This window comes from Bicyclus anynana, chromosome 7 (genome assembly GCF_947172395.1).
Source record: "Bicyclus anynana chromosome 7, ilBicAnyn1.1, whole genome shotgun sequence".
Taxonomy (NCBI): Eukaryota; Metazoa; Arthropoda; class Insecta; order Lepidoptera; family Nymphalidae; genus Bicyclus; species Bicyclus anynana.
The window spans coordinates 8,876,313-8,899,010 of record NC_069089.1 but is presented as its reverse complement, the minus strand read 5'-3'; the positions used below and the strand labels follow the sequence as shown (position 1 = coordinate 8,899,010).

Sequence of the window (22,698 nt, the reverse complement as noted above, 5' to 3'; positions counted from 1 at the left end):
GCGGTTTTACCTGCTTAGTTCCCGTCGTCATGGGCATATAGGAGTAAAATATATCTTAATATTTTTCACTAATATCCGATACGCTGACTATAATCAAAAATAATGTGGCTAGAAAGTCGCGTTATTTATGAGTTATATTTAAAATTAATTTATAATTGAAATCGTTGAATAATTTTTAATATTGGTTTAGTAGATCCCGAAATCTTCCCTTTACAACCATCAATCATAGATCGTTAGATGGGCCTCAAAGCGTCGCGCCATTGTCATTGGTTTCGCACATTGGGTACGTCATCACTCGTAGCACATTTCTCTTTATCCATGTTGTGGCTTGTGTTTTTATACTTCCAAAATGAACAAGAATGCATAATTGAGGGGTTAAAATAAAAACATTTTTTAAGTCCACGTCCACTCACAGCATGCGCTTGTTACGTACTAAGATAAGATGTGCATGCACGTCTTTGGGTAATGACATAAAATTGTGCGTTTTTTAGTATGGAGGTTTATAACCATCTAACGATTTATATCGATGTTGACAACCTTATAAACTCACAAATTTTATAACTTTATTAGTATAGGCTGGATATCTCTTCTGGATGCTTAACTTAAATTTAGATGAAGCATAATAAGTACTTGTAATGTCAAGATGGAGCCCAAATTGGCCCATTTCTCTCTCAAGTCCCACGCGTAATTGGAAGTTGTTTGTTGATTCTCAGTGCCGTGTCGTGAATAGTAATGTGCAAACCTCTCATAAAGACGAGAACAATTTATGGTACGGAGCCGTTTAATTGAAGGGTTAACAATAAAAAGGCACTCAACACATACAACTACTTTCTCTCTTACTACGTACATCTATACCTATAAAGCTGAAGAGTTTGTTTGCTTGGACGCGCTTATCTCAGGAACCGATATGACAAAATTCCTTCAGTATTAGATAGCCCATTTATCGAGGAAGGCTATAGGCTGTATATTATCCCCGTGTTCCTACGGGAACGGGAACCACGCTAGTAAAACCGCAGCGTCAGCTAGCTTAAAATAAAACCAAGAAAGCGCACGTAGGACTCGCGCAAAGGGTTCCGTACCCCATATCCATCCCTATCACAACCCATATTTCTCCCTCTTCACTGTTGAACACGAGTCTCCTCTCAGAATGAAAGGCTAATAGTCCACTACGCTGGCTGCTGATTAACATACTTTACACACGTAGAGTAAGAAAATTCCCAGGTGTGCAGGTTTCCTCGCGATGTTTATCCTTCAAAATTTGAGACACGTCATGCTTAGTTTTTAAAATGCACGTAACCGAAAACCTGGGCCGGATTCAAACCTACGCCATCCAGATCGAAAGCAAAGGTCATATTCACTGGACCATTATTTATATAAATGGCAAAAGAATCACTTTTGTTCTATGGGAGACCCTAAATAAAATATTTATTTTATTCTCCTTTTTTATTGCTTGTTATAGCAACAACATAAATACTGTGAAAATTTGTGAGATACTGGTGACAGATGGGCGGACGGACGGAATCTTAATAAAATTTTACCCTTTGGGTACAGAACCCTAAAAACCTTTTTGAAACAATAACGGAAACATGAAACACATGAAATAGTAATTGTCCTTATGTCCTCTTGATTAAAGTATTATTTCTGAAAATCTAAAGATAAAAATTATTACACGATGCTGTGTAATAATTACGATTATAGGTACATTAATTAACAAAATTAATAGAGTATTCTAGTTTTCATCGCTGCAACTCTTCTATTTAAGTAAGTAGGTACAATCCACAAAATAGTAAAGATCATACTGAATGAGTCTTTACAAATAGAGTGGTAAAGAACAAACGTCACGCTTCTCCCTGACATCGCCAATTATACAATTTTTTTTCATAAATTGTATTTCAAACTTTAATACTATAATAAGCATTAATTACCAATAAAAAATACTCCATCTTATTTCTTTAGTTTTAGTGAACAGTTTTTAAAATATTTAAAAACATAAGACGAAATTTTTCTCGAATAATATTAATAGTTGCTGATGCGACGCTTCGTGTCGAGAATGTATTCGTTTTTGAATTTTGTATTTGGAGCAGCTACGACACAATCGTGTTCCGTACGCTCTATCTGCCCATTATTAATTAATCTGTGGTACAATCTAATAATAAATTTTTGTGCGTTCCACCGTAAACGTAAAACTAAATTTAGTCTTATTACATCATTTACATAATTAAACTTGAACTCGCCAGGTGTGTTTTATGATCAAGACGGTCTGTGTACGTATTTCTTACTGTTTCTGTCTTATTTAAATATACAATTTGGTGCAAGTCTATCCCGTGATTCATAGTAGATTCCTAGGAAAACATCTGTTAACTTACCAACAGTTTGTTGCTGGAGCAATTCTTACATATAAAACTAGTAACGAATCACCATCGTTCCGTCTAAAAGAAATTGGTTCAAATGAATCACCATACGGAAATATAAACACAGTGTTATAAATGTTTATTTAAGCTTTTTTTATTGAGAAAGAATACAATAAGGAACTTAAGCTAACTTATCCTAATAGCTATACAAATCATGCCCACGTGGAATGGCGGCAAAAATACTGCCAACTGAATAATTTCCCAGCGAACCAGCGTCTATCCATCAGGTCTCTTGCCATCATCCCGATGGCCAATGGCATGATGCCATCATGCCATCATGCCATTGGCGTATCAAGTCTAAATATTAAGATTAGTATCTTTTTAAGGTATTGTAGGGTAATCTCTTAATATGCTAAACTGATTTTTAAAATTTCGTCTTTTACCTCTAAAAAGCTACGTTATTTGTGAGTGTCATCAGTGGCACTACCCTGTAGAGTCCTTACAAAACTGTATCAGAGAAGGGAATTTCCTTTAATGCTCACACTAGTTAAAAATCTTGTGCACGCTACTGAGTGCCATAGGTATGTTTTCTCACGAGAACGGGAACTACGCGGATAAAACTGCGGGGTGTCGGTTATTTTTTTGTATAAAATCCTCAGCCCGTCACCCCTTGGGATGTTAGAGTCACTGGTGCCACGGAGAGCAGGCATTGGCGTTACAGAATCATTGTCGGCCTCCGTGGCGTAGTGCGGTGGATTTACAAGACGGAGGTCCTGGGTTCTATCCCCGGCTGAGCCGATTGATTTTCTTAATTGGTCCAGGTCTGGGTGAAGAGAAGCTTCGGCCGTGGCTAAATTGTAGTCAAGGGCTAATTTGTACAGAATTAAAAAAAAATATATATATAAGTGTCCCGCACTGTCCCGCATTGAAGTAGCGTTGTAGGTCATTCAATATTCCTTCTCGATCGGGCTTTGGGAATAAATTGATAAAAACCAATTTTACACAAATGTAATTTGCAAGCTATGGGTGCTGAAGGCTGAACCCGATTTACGTACTTACACATAAAAGAAATTCACTAAATCTGAAAAAGGGCTCGACAGAATCGTCCTTTAATCCTGATTTCACAAATGATATTATGTACACTAAATCGTTTTACGGGTTCCGTATATTAAAAGTAAAAAACGAAACCCTTACATTTTAAGTTTGCTGTCCGTCTGTCTGTCAAGATATATTATTTCGAGAATGTGTGGATGTATCAAGTTAAAACTTAAACCGTATGCTGAGGTTTTGTTTTTTTAATATTCTCTACAAGTTAGCCCTTGACTGTAATCTCACCAGATGGTAAGTGATGACGCAATCTTAGATGGAAGCGGGCTAACTTGTTAGCTGGAGTAGTAGGACACTCCTTTCGGTTTCTACACGACATCGTACCGGAACGCTAAATCGCTTTGCGGTACGTCTTTGTCGGTAGGGTGGTAACTGGCCACGGACGAAGCCTCCCACCAGCCAAAGTGGTCTTTTAAAGTCTACGGTCCTATGAATATAAAACTTCCGAGTTTACGTAAAAAAAGATACTTACGCTACGTAGCTTTCTAATACCCTGTCAAACTTCCAATCGTCATGCTATGGGTAATTAAATTAGCACCTGTGTCAGTAAGAATAAGTGTAATATTCTGGCTTTGGCAGGTTTAAATACGTAGCAATCGCGGGCCATTCCAGTCTCACGCCTTTTAAAATAGGAAATATGTGGTTTAGACCCACCATGCTGGTCCAATGTGTATATGTAATTTTCAAAAATGTGGCAATGCTCTCATTTTTGAAAATAAAGAAAAGTTTAATAATAAACAGCCCGACCCAGGATTCGAATCTAGGATCTTGTGATCCAAAGTCTCGTAGGCTAACCACTGAACCACTGGTCAAAAAGTATAATAGGTATTACGAGAATCTGGAGACTATTTGGTAATTCTCACGGAAAAGAAATAACCAAATAATTTTTATAGGTAGGTATGTTTAAAAGGAGTTCCCTTTATTTTGTTACAATCACAGTCTTGTTCAATTCCAAACCCAATACAAATACGCGAGTCAAATACAGATCTTAACGTTGTAAGAATACGCTCTGTTCAATTTCTTTTTTACGAAAAAAATATCGTATAGGTACCTTACATACGAGTAATCTTTATATAGACGAAGTCGAGGACGTCCAATAGTCATTTACCTAAGTCCTAATAAGTTCCTCATAAAGACCACGAGAATAACGAAGCTACTGGAAGCAAATTTTTTATTCCGAAAAGCTCTTGAAAACACTTTGAAACAAACACTGCAGCCATTTTGAATCCATGAAATTGCGAATGCTGTCATCAAAGCCCGTCTCTAATATTACCCTCTTCAGTTTTATAGGCCTTTGTGGAACAGGATGTTAGGGGCAGTTATCTTGATCTCCTCTATCTAAGATTTATAAGAACAAAAATTTATTTTCTTTGCTCTATCGTTTCGAATATTTTATTTATTGACTAGTGGAACCCCCGCGACTTCGTCCGCCCTCCTTAATCCTAGTTAGACCTCCTTAATCCGGCCCTCTTGCAAAATGTGTTCTTAGTGAACGTATATACGAATATACACGTATATCCGTTAAAAAATCGATAGACAAGCTACATTGCGACGGTGTTGTCAAGTAACACAACCAAGTATTTCTATATATTCGTATCTGTTGAGAAATTCTCGGAATGAAAGGAACAGCTTGAAAGAAAATTAAAGAAACTCAGGACCGACACGACCTCGTAAAGGTTAACCACTGTACCAACGAGAGTGATGGATAGTCACTTCAACCCGTACTCGGCTCGCTGCTGAGCTCGAGTCTCCTCTCAGAATGAGAGAGGTCAGTCCACCACGCCGGCCCAATGCGGATTGGCAGACTTCACACACGTAGAATATTAAGAAAATTCTCTGGTATACAGGTTTCCTCACGATGTTTTCTTTCACCGTTTGAGACCCGTGATATTTAATTTCTCAAAATGCACAGAACTGAAAAGTTGGAGGTGCATGCTCCGGACTGGATTTGAACCCACACCCTCTGGAATCGGAGGCAGATGTCATATCCACTGGGCTATCATGGCTCGAAGATGGATAGTAATATTAATTAAATTTAGTTCGATGTATTTACTCTTGCTGGGATGAGAGACATGAATATACTGAGTCATTCAATAAAATCACACTTAACAACACATCATACGAAACGGAAAAACGTGTATCTAAATGAAATTTAATGAATGAATGGTAATTTAAATGGAAGATAACTTGTTCCTTACCGATTCTTTTTGATACTGAACATAAGTATCAACTACAAACTCGCCGAGTTTACATAGACGTGCACTTCATAGATGCAAATATGTATAGCCTACTCTGAAGTTTTGGAGCTTTGGAGCAGGAATTTCGCTTTTTGTACAACTTTTACGTACAGTTCTTACCCTAGTTAAAAACCTTATACACGCCATCGCATAGGAGAGTCCATTGAAAATAAAAATAATATTACACGTAAAATTAACGAAAGCATCTTATCCCTACCATTGGATTCCCATACAAACTTAGAAATTCAGAATCATGCTGAAGACACTAGTATACAACAAACTTCAACCTCGTTAGAATTATCTCAAACCAACATAATTCCCGGAAAATCAACATTAAATTATTTTTAAAGTTGTATAAAAAGTTTTGAATTTTACTACTTAGTTTAAATTCCGCGCATTATTTGAGAAAAGTACTATACAAGCCTTAGCCGCAACTAGGCATTGATGGGCTTACGTATGTGTGCCTCGGCTTTGCCTCGGCCCTCATTCACGCTTTCGTCCATCAATGTCTCTCTTGCTGGCCGCTGCAGTAATGTACTCTGCATACATATATATGCTTTTAGATTTTTTATAGATATACACTTCATACCTTGAACCATTCGAAATTCTAAAATTACAAACGCTTACCTATTATAATTTCACGCAATAATAATTAGGCTTTGATATCGTAGAAACATCTTTTATACGATTTTCCACATAAACCTTCCACATAACACATAGGTGGATCATTTGCATTTTCCGTCAACTATTAATTATTATAACCATGACATTCAAAAATAACGCGACTTTCTAGTATATGATTTTTTAGAATCGGTTCAGTAGATTCAGAGATTACCCCTACAATATCACAAACTGTACCTTTTTATAATATGAGTATAGATGAGCTTCTTTTGAGATGAAACAAGTGAACTGGAAACGTCATATCAATGTAGACTTTTATAGGACACTTATGGCACGTATGATACCATTTTAGATAGAACAGTTTTCTGCTTGACCCACATCTCTGTTTTAGGTTAAAATAATACGTCTCTCTTAAGCTATTATGAAAAGAGTTACGACATTATTCCCGCCACATATGGCTTGTGTCTAAACGGTATTCTCAGATACAAGGTGTCAAATATGTATGTGGCACTTACTAATTGCATTGTTCTTGATCCATTGTTTGTATTCCAACGAGACATTTTATTCGAGGTTACCGTTTTCTTTCGATATATATCGTACGTATTATATAATTTTTCAGAACCGTCAAAGAAATCGTACCTGTAATAACTATCATAATTATTTAATGTAACCGATGCCTAACTTTAATTGTTAAAACACAATAGTCAATTAGTCAATAAAAGAAATGTAGTCAATCATTGCGTAACGATCATTAGCTATAGTTACTTATGCATACAAAACTTTTGTACATTAGTATAACAGTACAGAGTATACAAATACTTGTATATACACAGTGTCCTGTAATTAATGGATAAAATTCATGTGATAGATATTTTCAAATATCTAAAACTTATTTGGATATTTGAAAAATCCAAAAGTATATAACTCGGTCACACAACGGATTTTTAAAAATAAACCAAATTAGTTTTAGATAATTGTGTGGTTCCCATTTAGGTTTTGTCCATTAATGACGTGACAGTCTGTTTAATAGAAATTCATATATTCATAATTTTTTATGAGCATTTTAAATTTAAATTTATAACTTGGCACATTAAATGCATATTATGTGGTATATCCGAAATATAAAATGAACAACGAGGTGAACCATTATCATCGAACATTTTCATGATTTAACACCATATATCCAATACCATATATTCATAATATATTCCGTATATATTTAGGATATACATATTATATATTTCATAGCCTCGATCCCTACGCCAATTACACTTGTCGTTCTTATATACAACACGTCTTTTTCGTTGAGTTTGAGAGGAAAGAAGAATCTTTTTATACTTAGAAAAAAAAATACGGACATTACACACATCACTATCTATGCCCAAAGTAAGCGTAGCTTGTTTTATGGGTGTTAAGATAGCTGTTTCATCATATACTAGTATATTATACTACATACTATAATGTACTAGCAAACGCCGCGCGGTTTCACCCGCGTGGTTACAATTTCCGTAGGAATACGGAAATAAATTGATATAGCCTATTAGCACTCGGGGATAATGTAGCTTCCCAACAGTGAAATAATTTTTCAAATCGGTTCAGAAGTTTCGGAACCTATTCAATGCAAACAAATAAACAATCAAATCTTTCCTCTTTATAATACTAGTACCTATAGATAATACTTATATATTTTTAATACAACTTGAATATTCATCCAATGGTATTTTTTAAAAACATTATCTCTTAAATCAAAACAAAGATCTTCTGTCAATGTAACTGAGCTTGGTGCTGTAATATATGTATGTTTAAGTATTGTTAAATTGTCTGATCAATTTAAGTTTCAAGGAATAATATACTTATTTAAATCTATTGAAAATGCTCGTAATTTGCAGTAGTTAATTATGATATATTAAATTCCACCCAAACTTGATAAAACCACGCACGCTTCCCCCTACAACTGGAGAAAATTTTCACGAGATAATGCTACATGTTCACTTGCATTGATCGGTTCATCAATTCGTCGATTTTTCGTGGAAAATAGCAAAGTACCCACAAAGCACACAATTATTGTTTGGTATTTACTTATATTTTTAATTTCTGTTAACAGATGTCGAATTCTGATGATTACCAATTTATCGATTGGAAGAGGAATGATGTGGCTTCATCAGTTTTTGGTATTCTCCCTCATCGTTGTCATGGAACTTTCTCAAGGACATCACGTGAGTCTTTTGTCATATAATAGTTTTAGCAGAAGGCTTCAAAAGTGGATTAAAAAAAATAAAAAAAAAACAATATTGCACAACATTCACAATATTTGTTAGGACAACTTAATTAACAAATTAAACTGTAACCAAACTAAGACCCTACAATGGCAGAGAATGAGGGCCTTGAGGGAGTCAGGCACTTGTGAACGTGGAGTGAAGGGTTGAAGGCGCCTTTTCCACTCAAGTCACTCTCCCCGCCTATCCCAAGTAACCCATAAAGAACGCCACGAGCATACTGAAGACCGACCGTACGACGAGCACCTTATATCGCAAGTCGTTCCCGCCAACCAACCGCTACTCCTCTCTAAATCCCTACTCTTTACGGAAACAAGTTGCACCACCTAGCGTCGGCACGAGCCAACACGAGATCGAGCGACGTCATATCCGTCTCAGACTACTACTTCCTACAATATGTTATTATCCTATTGTTGACAAATCAAAGTTCTATTGAAAGCTTTATGAATATCAAAATGGCTATTGATTGCATTGCAACTATTGTGTCGCGTGCATTTCCTCCAAAAATGGATGTCGGGTATCCAAATTAAAATATGCGACCATTGTATGTACCTACAACAGGTTTGAAAACCGTTGACCCAGTTATCCAAACGACAAATTGTTAAACGTGTGCTATCATGAATCGATACAATTATATCTATTATTTGCACAAGAATATATTGTTATGGTTGCAGATTGAAATCGAACAATCGCCGGAGGACATCAATTTAGAACGTTTTAAAAACAGTAAAGAGAATGCGTTTAAAAAAAGTAAGTTTACTTACCTACCTACTCGATCTTGAGTGTCTTACTTTTTGTTTTCTTTTATGAAAAATACACTACGAAAGCTATACCCATTAAATATTAATAATTATATTGATGTGCCTATTGAAAACCATACAGCATTGTCTTGAAGATCGCATTTGTGTACCTTACCTTTCTATGGTCAGAACATCGATACATACCTAGTTCCTTCAATCTACTAAAAGAGGTGTAGTTGTATCATCGTGCTAGCCAGTGTGTAAGCACTGACATTTTAGCTCATAGCATTGTGTACTGTCACCGCGTACACAAAAAAATTTGAAATAATATCTTATTTTTCTTAAAAATATTATTTTATACGATTTACAAATACAATAATACAGTGGTAATAGTGCATATTTTATTATTGTGGTTCGATCAATTGAGTTTCTTAATGTAAACCACGTGCACGAAAAATGGCGCACGGAGCATGGAGACAACGGAAGCCAATCCTTCTGTTGGTTCGTACTCAATGGCGCCTGAGAGGAACTCCATACACGAAGATACTTCGAGTTTCAACAGCGGTTTTAACAGTGAGCAGGAACGAGAGAAACCTCAACAGGAAAAACGAAAACTGACCTCACAGGTAACGGTCGATCCTCGGATCGACGCGTTATGCGAACAGGTGAGTTTGCTTACTAATTTTATTATGCATCAATCCTGTGTGTCTAATATGACTTTGAATCAGAATGATAGACCTACTGGTTGAAAAACCAAATGAAAACAATAACGATTTCTTAACAAACCCGTCGATAGCATGAAAATCCTTATATTTAGGTTTTTTGTAAGACTGACCTGGACGATAAAAATATTCTACAGCCAGGTAAAACGCTTACGTCGTTTAATCGAATTGCAACATTTTTATTCACCTACATGGCAACATATAGGATATACGAAAACGTTAACAGATATGTTAGCTACACCACTACTAATGCTCTGCTATATCAAAGAGAGCTATTGCAATCGGGTTTACAAGAAATCATCGGTTGGGCTAACATAAATCCAACCTACCTAAATATACCCTAAATATAACCCTCTTTAATAAATTTTCTAAAACTTATGGAAAATCGTCTTTGTCTTACAAGTTATCCGAACAAAGTTTACATATAATTGTTTGCGATAAAAGAGCCGAATGTATAGAATCAAGGTGCAATAGTTATGATAATAAATTTTGGATAAAATTATCCAAGCGGCCCTTTGCAATATACCCCTAGTGGAGTGTTCTCATTTGATAAAACCAAATTGGTATGCGCTTATTCTCTTGGTGGCCCACATTTCTGGCTATCACCTCCGCAATCTTCTAACAATAGAAAACAGCTGAAGAGAAAATACAAAGAACATACATTTATGGATACAGTCACAAAGTAAAAATAACTTACACGACACCTATAAGCAACAAAAGACAAAGCAAATATACAAGGGTAAAAGAGAGTGCTAACAAGCAAAACATAATACAACTAAGGAAGCAAAAAAAATAATAATAATATCCGATAAACTTCAGAGTTACTTTCAAAAACCGGTGGCAAGTTCTGGGCGCGAACAGTTTTTAACTTCAATAATAACGGGCTTTCGAATACCCTTATACAAGAAACCTCTTCTTTTAATGCCCACAGAAACAATAATGCGTCAATATGCAACCAAGGCGTCACCGGCCATAACGAAAGTGATACAAAAATTATTAGACCAACATATACTGGAAGTAGTTCACAGGAAGATACTCAGCTCTTTCTCAAAGCTTTTTCTCCGGAACAAAAAAGGTGGCGTCCGAGAACTAAACAAATTTGTAAAAACGAAACATTTCCGTCTGATCTCTCATGCTTCAGTTCCCAGCTTTATACAACCTGGAGACTGGATGATAAAGCAGGACATTTCTCAGGTCTATTTCTACATACCGGCTGCATAATCACATCGACCATTCCTGAGAATCAGCTACAAAAGGCAATTGTACCAGTTGACATGTCTACCTTTCGGTCTGGCGCCAGCACCTCATCTTTTCTCATCTGTACCATGTTGGGTTGCGGAAACCCTACGTGCGAAGGGCTGTCGGGTTCTGGCATACCTAGACGACTCCCTTCTGGTCAATTATGACCAATCCAAGTTATGTCTTCAGGCTGCGGAAGCCGTGAGGCACTTGGAACATCTGGGCTGGCTCTTCAATTACCAAAAATAAATCTTAATACCTACCCAAGATCTGGATTACCTTGGTATTCATTGACAGACCTCCAAAAAATTCAATATCGTTGCCCACAGTATAAACATTCTCAACAAAGCCCTGAGAAATTCGACGTTGAAAGGTCGCATCACCCTTCGCGAATTACAACGGTTGGTGGGCCAATTAAACTTTGCCGATTTTGTGATTCTCAGACGCAGACTAGACGGTCGCAATATTCAAAGATTCTTCAGAAGTTTCGAAAGGAAATGCCCCCGTCTATAACAACTGATTTCACAAGTAGTGGAACAGGAGATAAAATAGTGGCTCGGAGCCACATGACTCAAGTGGCCAGTACATCTACAACCTGCATCCCACTTCCTGGCAACGGATGCCTCAGATTCAGGTTGGGGTGCTCAATCAAAACTACTGTCAGGAATTTGGTCAGCTCAGCTAAAAACGATGTTGATGAGCTCCACAAAAAGGAGCTGTATGCAGTTATAACGGCGATCAGAAGGAACACAAAGGTTCTACAAAATCCCCATGTTCAATCAGACAATCGAACATTTGAAGCGTACGTTCGGAAGGAGGGTGGATCAAAGTCACTGGACTGTTGAATCTAAAGTTCGATCTCTTACACATGACAAACAAGTTTCAGATCACGTTATCAGCTCATTACCTTCCATTCCGCTACAACATTATCGCAGACAGACTGTCTCGCGAAAAACCGCCCGCCGAGTGCCATCTACTTCCTCAAGCAACAAAGGAAATCTTCATAAAATGGGGACAACCCGAGATAGAATTGTTTGCTACACAACATTGCTGTGGTATCGAATTACGTCTCGATAGACTGCAGAGATCAGTGTCCACCTCAGGTGCACACATTGACCCCGAAAGTCTGGACAATTAGGGGTGGGGTGCCCAAATAAAAGAATGGTCTACTCAGAAAAGAAAAAAGTTAAAGACAATCAACCTTGTCAACCTACTTACCAACCATCAGAAAATGGTTAAACTGGTGCGAAACCTCCCAAGTAAATCCTAAATCTCCCCAACCTGCAGAGTTAACAAAATGTTTGATATATTAATTTTTTAAATGAGAAACTATCTTATAGCAGAATCTTAGTAAATAAATCCGCTGTCTTAATTTTCATAATAAAACATGCCCTTAAGGCTATTAGTAAAGCTAAACCTAAAGTCGCTAAGTCAATTTCCATATGGGATCCCGAGGTTGGGCTCAGATGACTTTCATCACAAATCCACCTAAAGATACCCTTTTTGAAATGTCTAGGAGAACGGCTACATCAGCGTGGTGTCTTGCAACACAGGTTTTGTACCCGGTGCGAGCACCGGTCCCCACATTATCACATAATGAAATTGTAACCTAACACAGTTATATTGTTGTACATATTATGGTGTGGAGAGGATAAATAAAATTTCAATTTCAATTTCAGCTACGGTTTTGGTTGCTAGCATCGGGTCGTAGAGTTCACGACTTTACTTTGCTAAAAATTGCAAAAGATAGTTTTTGTGATACTGGGGAATATATATACTTAATACCGGAATTTGGTTCAAAAAATGATTCTCACTCATATAGACAATCGGTATGGAAACTTTCAAACATAACGACATATACATATGCCCAGTAACGTTAGTCAGGTCTTTGATTGTTAAAAGTAAGTCTAAAATAGGCAAAGTTGAGAACTTAAATAATCTCTTTATTACATATTACATACAAGGTATTACACCTAAAGCTGCTTCTCGTTCTGTAATAGGGAACTGGGGTCAAACAGTTCCTATCCAAAGCGGCATTGACGCCTCCCCAGGCAGTTGTAGATAAGTAGTAGCATCTTTATGATGGTCAGATAACCAGCCGATTGAAAACTGGAAATCATTAGTCACATTTTTTAATCATTATTGACGTGAAATTGATTTTCCTAAAAATAAACATGATAAATATTTTTAAAACGTTCAGCGCGGTGTGATTTTTGCCAAATAAGTGTTACGCTTTTGATCTTAGTTTATTTTCATACAATTAAGATTGCTTAATATTTTAGTTCTTTTTATTATCGTACGATTTTTCTTCAAAAATTTAATTCAACTGTAATAATACAAACGCTGGTACAATTTTTATTTTACATTTGTAATCCAAGTACATAAAAATTGATTTCTTTTATTTAAAAACATATTTGCTTATATATAAAGTAGCAAAACCATGATAAAAATTATAAGCAAAAGTCAAATACCTAGTTAAATTAACAATTAATTTGATGTCAGATCTTACTATCGACATCATCATCATCATCATAGCATTGTGTCTATAATATGTTTCACCAGCAGATAACAAACACGTCTTCAAGACAATGCTGTATGGTTTTCAATAGGCACATCAATATAACGGTTTTACATAACAATAAAACCGATATTATGTGCCGAGAGGAAAACCATACAGCATTGCAGGAAGATCTTCCTGGTGAAGACTATGAGCTAAAATGTCAGTGCTTACACACTGGCTAGCACGATGAAACAACTACACCTCTTTTAGTAGATTGAAGGAACTAGGTATGTATCGATGTTCTGACCATAGAAAGGTAAGGTACACAAATGCGATCTTAAAGACAATGCTGTATGGTTTTCCTCTCGGCACATAATATCGGTTTTATTGTTATGTAAAACCGTTATATTAATATACGTACTTAAATATTTAAAAAAAAAACATTCAGATGATACTAATTTGGACACTACATTGTTTGACAACAATTTTAATAGAAGTATAACTTTAAAGAATTTTTTTTTGTCAGAGATAAATATCGTCATATCTATACTAATATTATAAAGCTGAAGAGTTTGTTTGTTTGAACGCGCTAATCTCAGGAACTACTGATTCGATTTGAAAATTCTTTTAGTGTTAGATAGCCCATTTATCGAGGAAGGCTATATATTATTCCCGTATTCTTACGGGAACGGGAACCACCTGGGTGTAACCGCGAGGCGTCAGCTAGTCATAGTATAAAACAAAGACGTTTCCCTCTGTCCCTCTGTATGTATGTACCCTTAGATCTTTTGAAATACGCAACTGATTTGAATGCAGTTTTCATCATTAAATACAGTGATTCAAGAGAAAGATTTATGCTTACAGTTTATAAATAACTATCCACGCGGGTGGGTAGTTTCATATTCACATAATCCAGTTTGCCGGCTTCCAATTTTTCAGTTGCAATAAGCAATATTGTAATAAGTAATCAAAATTTTATTTATTTCAAGATGCAAAGAAACCTCTCACATATTCGGAATGGGTTAGATGGAGTGCTTGTATAGGTGGTCGTAAAACTAGGCGCCGCCATTGCTTGCGAAGGAAAATATGTGGCGATTCCATGCGAATTGAAGTTGCAAGGTATGTTTATTATATTATTATATTTTTATTTCACTTTTTCATCCATATTATTCTTCTTATGTACCTATATTGTTGACATTATTACTTAGCTATAAAAACGCCTAAAATCTGTATTTAATAATATTTAAAATCATTTGAGTGATAGAGATCGGGCGCTCTAAAGTATAGCTTTAGTTATGTGTGTGCTAAACCGGTCTCGTGTTAATTTAAGCGTTTCTGAAAGAACACTGTCTGAAAACCTATATCTTTATGATATTCTTACATCGCTTGAATTTGAAACTTGAAACACATCATTGTGTTACCACCGCCTTCAAACTGATCAGTAGGTAGAACATAATATTTGTTTTTTTATTCTTTACAAGTTAGCCCTTGACTACAATCTCACCTGACGGTAAGTGATGATGCAATCTAAGATGGAAGCGGGCTAACTTGTTAGGAGGAGTATGAGAATCCACACCCCTTTCGGTTTCTACACGATATCGTACCGAAACGCTAAATCGCTTGGCGGTACGTCTTTGTCGGTAGGGTTTGTAACTAGCCACGGCCGAAACCTCCCACCAGCCAGACCCGGACCTATTAAGAAGACCTAAATCGACCCAGCCGGGTATCGAACCTAGGACCTCCGTCTTGTAAATCCACCCCGCATACCACTGCGCCACGGAGGCCGTCAAATGAAATCAGTTGAGTTTTTTTTTTTATTAAAATTTTGTAGCTACCTTATTTTTGAATTTGATACCTACTCGTATGTCCTGCAGTATTAAAATAGAGAGTTGAAATCGATAGCTAGTCTATATAACAAACATCAATGCGGACGTTGAGTAGCTGCAAGGAAAACAAACAAAACGTATGTGGTTATTTGGTATGCGTACAGTTTAACGGAAATATCTAAATGTGGCTCAGTTTGTTATTTTATTTTACCCGTATCGACGAGTCTTTCAATCTTCTTTTGTTCATTGATTCAATGCTGGATAGCGGGCTCAGGGAGATCACTATTACATTATAACAATCACTATTAGATATTAGTGATAATCTATACTCTCTACTAATATATAAAGCTGAAGAGTTTGTTTGTTTGTTTGAACGCGCTAATCTCAGGAACAATCTTTATTCTGTTTCTAGTTATCAAGACTTTTTGTTTTAAAGAAGAATTTTGAGCAATCTTTTTAACTTAAAAATGGAACCGACTTCAAAGACGTATTTCAGTTATTTTGATTTTAACACAAAATTACTAAACCTATTTTCATGAAAATGAAATGGAACCAATATGGAAGTATACTCTTTGAAACAAAAAAAAGAATTTTCAAAATTGGATGATAATGACGAAGTTATGATGTAACAAATATTTAAAAAAAGCATACCTACTTACTACTACTACTACTACTACTACTGCTGGACATAGGCCTCTAAAAAAAAAATGCCTCTTGCATGGACTTCCAAACAAAACGTTCTCGAGCTCCAGCATCCAGTGGCTCCCTGCAACCCGCTTGATGTCTTCGGTCCACATAGTGGGGGGTCGACCAACACTGCGCTTTCCGGTGCGGGGTCGCCATTCCAGCACCATGGGACCTTTGAATCTACTGAACCGTTTTTAAAACTCTTTTACGAACAGAAAGCCAGGTTAATTGCGAGTGTCATAAGCTACATTTTATCCTAGTGAGCGAGAATCAAATCCAAGAACTCTGTTTGGTCATAAGTAGAGCTATCTAGACTTTAATGTAATCGAATGTGATTCATAAGTCCTAACTGTACCGAAGACCGAGTCTAGTATTGTTTGCAAATAATTTAGAAATTACGTAAATGCATGATGTTTTGTTTACAGTTGCGACAAATCTCGTCACGGCAATCTTCGGATGTACAGTCGCGAACATGAGCGTAACAGACCAGAGAGAGAACAAGAACAACACATAGTGATGCAAAATGTAGGTACCTATAGCTGAGTTTTTATCTGGCACTCACATATACAAAATCTACAATACACACAAACATGGTGATTATGACGACCATCATGTTATATGACTTCCAAAAACGAAGAGGTTCTTGTTCGGATGTAAAATGTCTTATTTTCGGTTTAGTTACGGGTAGAGTTTTAAAAAATCATTGATAATATCTAATTGTAGTAATATTGTAATTTCTACCAACTAAGATATTTTTGTTGTTGTTATTATCAATAATAATTAAATAATATAATGTAATCAGTTAGTTATTATATGTTTTATAAGTGGATGCGTCACAAAACAAGCTTTTTTTTCAAGGGCAAATAGATATTTTGTTTTTTATGAAGACTGCTGCTAGATTAGGAATTTTTACATTTATATATCATTTAAAACTTTATATGTAAAAAAGAAATTGCATTATATCTTAGGTATGAATACCTATAGGTATTTTAGGTACTAGTTACCCTAGTTTACAGGTGCTTTTTTCGTTTAGCTACTAGTTGACTAGCCTATACGTTGTATTCTCTTTTATATTTGCTTTTTCTTTATGTACTTAGGCGTTTTGATCTTTTAATATTCTATTTTTAATACTTATTTTAATAACTTGACACCATCCGCGTCGGTTAAAACTATTTAATAATGCCCTTTAAAGATTTCCAGTTAAACTTTAACTTTGCAATGAATATTGATAAAGGTTGAAAACTTAGAAACTTTATAACTTGTTAGTTAAAATTATGGAGGAACTCTATTAATTACTTAGTTTTATCACCAAACTTTGTAACTAAGATAGCATCTGTGGTTAGGGAAGAACAGATATATCGACATATATTTTGGAATCTAATAAGTAGGGCGGCTGTTCTGATGTTGACCGATAGATTATAATATAAAGAAAAATAACACGTTAAATTGTAATCAGTATGTTCAGTTCATAATATTTCGGCAGATTACAATATCGCGGTTGAGATTATAAACTTACGTATTTTACAATTTAACGATGAAATATACATTTGGAAATGCATTTTCCGCACTCTTGAAAAAGGGGTGTTTTGAATATAGTTATTTTAGGTACGTACTATATTGATATATGTTTCTTCGCGGGAGTGTGATATTTATGTAATTAAAAGGGCATCTATAAGTTTTGTTTATACTAAAATATCTCCATCCAGGTGGCTATTGTCTAAATGAGAATGACCAAAGTTTTATCGGAAAAATGTAAAAAAATATTTAGTTTGTATATACATTTGGAAAAGAAAAATAACCGAGAAAGCTGAATTTGGGATATGACGTGGGGGAGACTAGAAAAGGTTAACTTCAAATTCTCGGCCAATATTGCCCATGTGCATTTTCCACCATCTTGAAAAAAGGGTTGAATTCAGTTGTTTTAGGTATTCAAGGCAAAACATTAATTAATGAAAACAACAAAGAAAACGTAATTTTTCATTATCATTATCACTTAAGGTATCATTTATATAAAATAAAAAATGTTTCTGACTATGTCTGTATTGACTTTCCAAGAAAGAAAAAAAATGAATTTCACGCGACTGGTAGCGGCTGTTCGCTAGTTATATAATTATTTCCAGACTCTTAAATTACAATTAAAGCGGAAGAAAACGTTGTTTTTTATGGTCCCAAGTTAAAAAGTAGGTTAATTACACAGAACAATTAAAATAAGGTTAATTAATTATTACCTAACCTACAAGTTAATTGGATGCTAGTAATTCAAATTGGTAGATATTATTAGATAGAAACTTACATGTTGTTAAATAAACTCAGATACCCACTACCCAACTTTTTTCCATAGATCTTTTCAAATTGAAATTAAATAATAATAATTTTAATATGTAATTTCATCGATTGTTAGATTGGCCTCAAATCACAGTAAAAATATATAATTTTTTCTGTTCTCAAAGCGTCGCGGAATTGTCATTGGTTAAGTACGTCATCACTCGTAACACATTTATCTTTATTCATGTTGTGGCTTGTGTTTTTACATTTCCAAAATGAACACGAAGGCATAATAAAGGGATTAAAATAATAAAAAAAAAACAGTAAATATTTTTTCAAGTCCACGTCCACTCCCAGCATGCGTTTCTTACGTAGGTCTTTGGGTAATGACATTAAATTGTGCTTACTTAAGTGTGGAGGTTCCCATCTAACGATTTATATCGATAGGTAATTTGTATATTTTTGTGTTTTCTAGCCTAATTTGCGACAGTTGGATGAAAATGATATACAGAAAAAATTCCGAGGGTTTTCTCCTTGGACTGCGTGGACTCCTTGCTCTCGACAGTGTACCACTATTAGACGAAGGTAAGTATCGTTATTCGTTATAATTAAAATCATCATTAACAACCAATATTCGGCTCACTGTTGAGAGCTAGTCTCTTTCCAGAATAGCAGAATAGCTAGACCAATACGTTGGTAGACTTTACACAGAAGAGCGTAGAGAATTAAAAAGATATTTCCCAGTTATGCAGGTTTACTCATGATGTTTTTCCTCCACCGTTTGATAGGCATGATATTTAATTATAATTTCAAAGTTAGTGGTGAAAGAAAGAAAGAAAGAAAATAAGTTTATTCACTGGTGCATGCCCCACAATGCAAAGGTCATTATTGAAAAACTTTATTAATCATGTTATGGGAAATGCCTACTACAAGGCATCTCTCACCTATTAGGAGTGGTGGTCTATGCTTTGGGGTTTGCGAGCTTATGGTGATACTATTAAGTTATTTAATGACCCCTGTCATATATCAATGATAATAACCTTGACCGGACGGGTTAATATGCTCTCTGAGGCAGGAGGATATACGAACTCAAGGCTGAGAATGTATGCTGAAAATTCCATAGATGAAAGAAAAGCTCAGTATTTCATGGACCGACTCTGGAGATGAACCCAGTATCTACTTCGAGATTCGACTTATACAAAGGATATCTAACCACTACACCAACGAGGCTGTTAATTGTACATTTTTTTATTCCCTTCAAATTAGCCCTTGACTACAATCTCACCTAATGGTATGTGATGATGCAATCTAAGATGGAAGCGGGCTAACTTATTAGGAGTAGGATGAAAATACCTTTCGGTTTCTACACGACATAATATCGGAACGCTAAATCGCCTGGCGCTAATCTTTGCCGAAGCCAGAACTGGAACAATTAAGAAAACCAGGACCTTCGTCTTGTAAATTCACTGAGCCTACCACTGCGCCACAGAGGCCGTCAATTTAATAGTATTTGTATGCTGTTGTATGTTGTTATTTTAATGTACATTACATATTCTGCAGATATTGTCAGAAGACCTCTGTATGTGGAAGGAAGGTAGTAAAGCAGTCCGCCTATTGCTACCTTGAAGGTAGTTACTGTTACCTCTGGATACGCAGCAAGATGCAGCGGCGAAAGGACCCAGGTGAAATTGCACATAGGTACTTAGCTAACAAATTTTACCTATTAACAAATAAATAGCAGTCACTATATGTAGTTCATTATGGACAATTTTCAATTAACTTTGTTATTTTCCGCATAAAGCCGAATGGTGAAATTAAACTCAATTAAAGTCGTTAACTCCTGAGAATGTTTTACATGTTTAGATTAATTTATATCTTTTTATTATTGCTTATAAAGACTACGTACCTTAACTCGTTCGCTGCGGCACGAGGTCAATTGACCTTGTACGTCTAGCGTGTTCAAGAGTCACGAGGTCGATGGACCTCGTACCGAAATCCATTAAGTTTTAGTATGACTTCGAAAAACCTCGTACCGCACCAGAGGAAAGTGTTAAGGAAGTCACTGACTCTCAATACACTTTGGCTTACCTAGTTTAAGGGCTAGGATGCCATTGCAAATTCTATAATGAGTATTTTCCAATGAACATTTCCTATTACCTATTTCTTATAATGCTCAGGTTTCGTAATTTTACGTTGATTATTTTATAGTTAGCGTCATCCCTTGGATTCTTCAGGTTTATGCGGTGAACAGCAAAGTAAATCTTTTTTAACTGATATGTATCTAACTACACGAATTAATTAGGTCTTAACTTCACCTAAAATTATTATCTTACTACTCAATATTAATACGAGTAATAATCCATCCCTAATTATATTTCGTAAAATTATGTACCTCATGATTATCAGACTATTTCAACGGCCTACTATAGGCGGCCTACCTCTTTATGGAGCTTACAACCTCCACGCTGCCACAGTAAGGGTTGGCGGCTAAATAATAAATAAATAAATAAATAAATATACTTAAACAATACACATCACTATCTAGCCCCAAAGTAAGCATACAGAGTAGCTTGTGTTATGGGTGCTAAGATAGTTGATATTATAATATTAATATACAATTATATACTACATATAAATACTTATATAATGTATAAATACACACAGACACTGGAAAACACCCATGCTCATCACACAAATATTTTCCAGTTGTGGGAATCGAACCCACGGCCGTGGATGCAGAAAGCAGGGTCACTACCCACTGCGCCACGCGGCCGTCGAATAGAGCTAAATTGTGATTGTGATTCTATTACTTACAACTAAACGTTTACATTGTCTCGTTTAGTTGTGACGTATTATACGCAAGCTTTTATAACTTGCCTTGTTAGTATGGTATGTATAAACAGTTTTTCCCGACCAATTGAGCTGAAATTTTGCATGTTCGGATGATTGGTATCGTTAGCGGAGTTACGTAACTTTTTCTAAATGCAATATGACGTATTCCCAATGTTAACGGACCAATTATTTTTATACAATTCAATATGACGGAGAGAATAGTATGGTATCCAGGCTCCAGTTATTATATATGTAATTGCGTACTGGGAAGGATAGGGAAATAATATTTTTTATAAACAATTTCATAATTTGAATGAATCTGTCTTTGCCACCCGGTAATAACATACCAAAATACCAACTTTTATACCCGAAAATTATTGCACTTTAAAACGAAATGACTTAGGCACCTGCTGGTCTACTCTCTATTTTGGGCTTTATAATTAAGCTATTATGGGCTTTATAATTAAACTATCAAATCAATTGACAATATGTCATTTACTTACTGTGTGATATCCACCAGTAAGCACCGAATGACATTTTAACAACTAGCATACGTCAAAGATAGTGAATAAGCCTGCTGCTTCTAATATACCTACATACAACTACGTCTGACTATATTATATAATTATAATGTTTATAAGCTTTTATTTAAGTTGCCCCGTACCTATATTATTGACAGATAAAATGGGCAACGTACCAACAAGAACTTTAATAAGTAACTTACGTTGCAGTCTTTTGTGATATAAACGATCGAGGAAGTAACTCCGCCATGCTTCATAAATATGACAGATATGGAATACGGAAATTTATGGAGCAATTGTTGCTTGAAATCACGTATGGATACACATTATATGAAATCAAAATCAAATCAATATTCATTTATTTCAATTAGGCTTAGTTTACAAGCACTTTCGAAACGTCAGGTAATATTATAATATAATGGTGATAATAATTAGTTGAAAACTTGAAAATTACGAAGCTTCCAAACGCGCTGCGTAGGAATTTCTATTCAATACGGCAATTATTTCATACATTCCGTGTAGTTGTCCGTGTAATGTCGTCGACACATACTCGTATTGAAAAATATCCGTATAGTAGGGATATTTTTTGTATCTCAAATATATTGAAAACTTTATTAAACAAAAATTCAAACCACCACCATACCACGAAGTTGGTCTCATAATGAATTTGAAAGATGGTTAAAGCCCAAATAAACAAGAACAAATTCATCTAGCTTAAGTTCATAATTAAATATGTCTTGGCTAATACACATTGTGACTAATTAAAGTATTTAA

General features: G+C 35.5%; 1 protein-coding gene across 1 annotated transcript in view; it reads left to right on the top strand.

The window, feature by feature from the left end:
- LOC112047217 (transmembrane protease serine 9) overlaps positions 1-22,698 on the top strand; it is a 46,043-nt gene that overhangs the window by 7,887 nt on the left and 15,458 nt on the right. Inside the window, exons 2-7 of the mRNA XM_024084285.2 lie at positions 8,421-8,532; positions 9,267-9,342; positions 14,783-14,912; positions 16,732-16,831; positions 19,047-19,156; positions 20,132-20,253. Coding sequence (XP_023940053.1) covers positions 8,434-8,532; positions 9,267-9,342; positions 14,783-14,912; positions 16,732-16,831; positions 19,047-19,156; positions 20,132-20,253 — 637 coding nt within the window. The 5' untranslated portion in view covers positions 8,421-8,433. The remainder of the gene's footprint in view (positions 1-8,420; positions 8,533-9,266; positions 9,343-14,782; positions 14,913-16,731; positions 16,832-19,046; positions 19,157-20,131; positions 20,254-22,698) is intronic.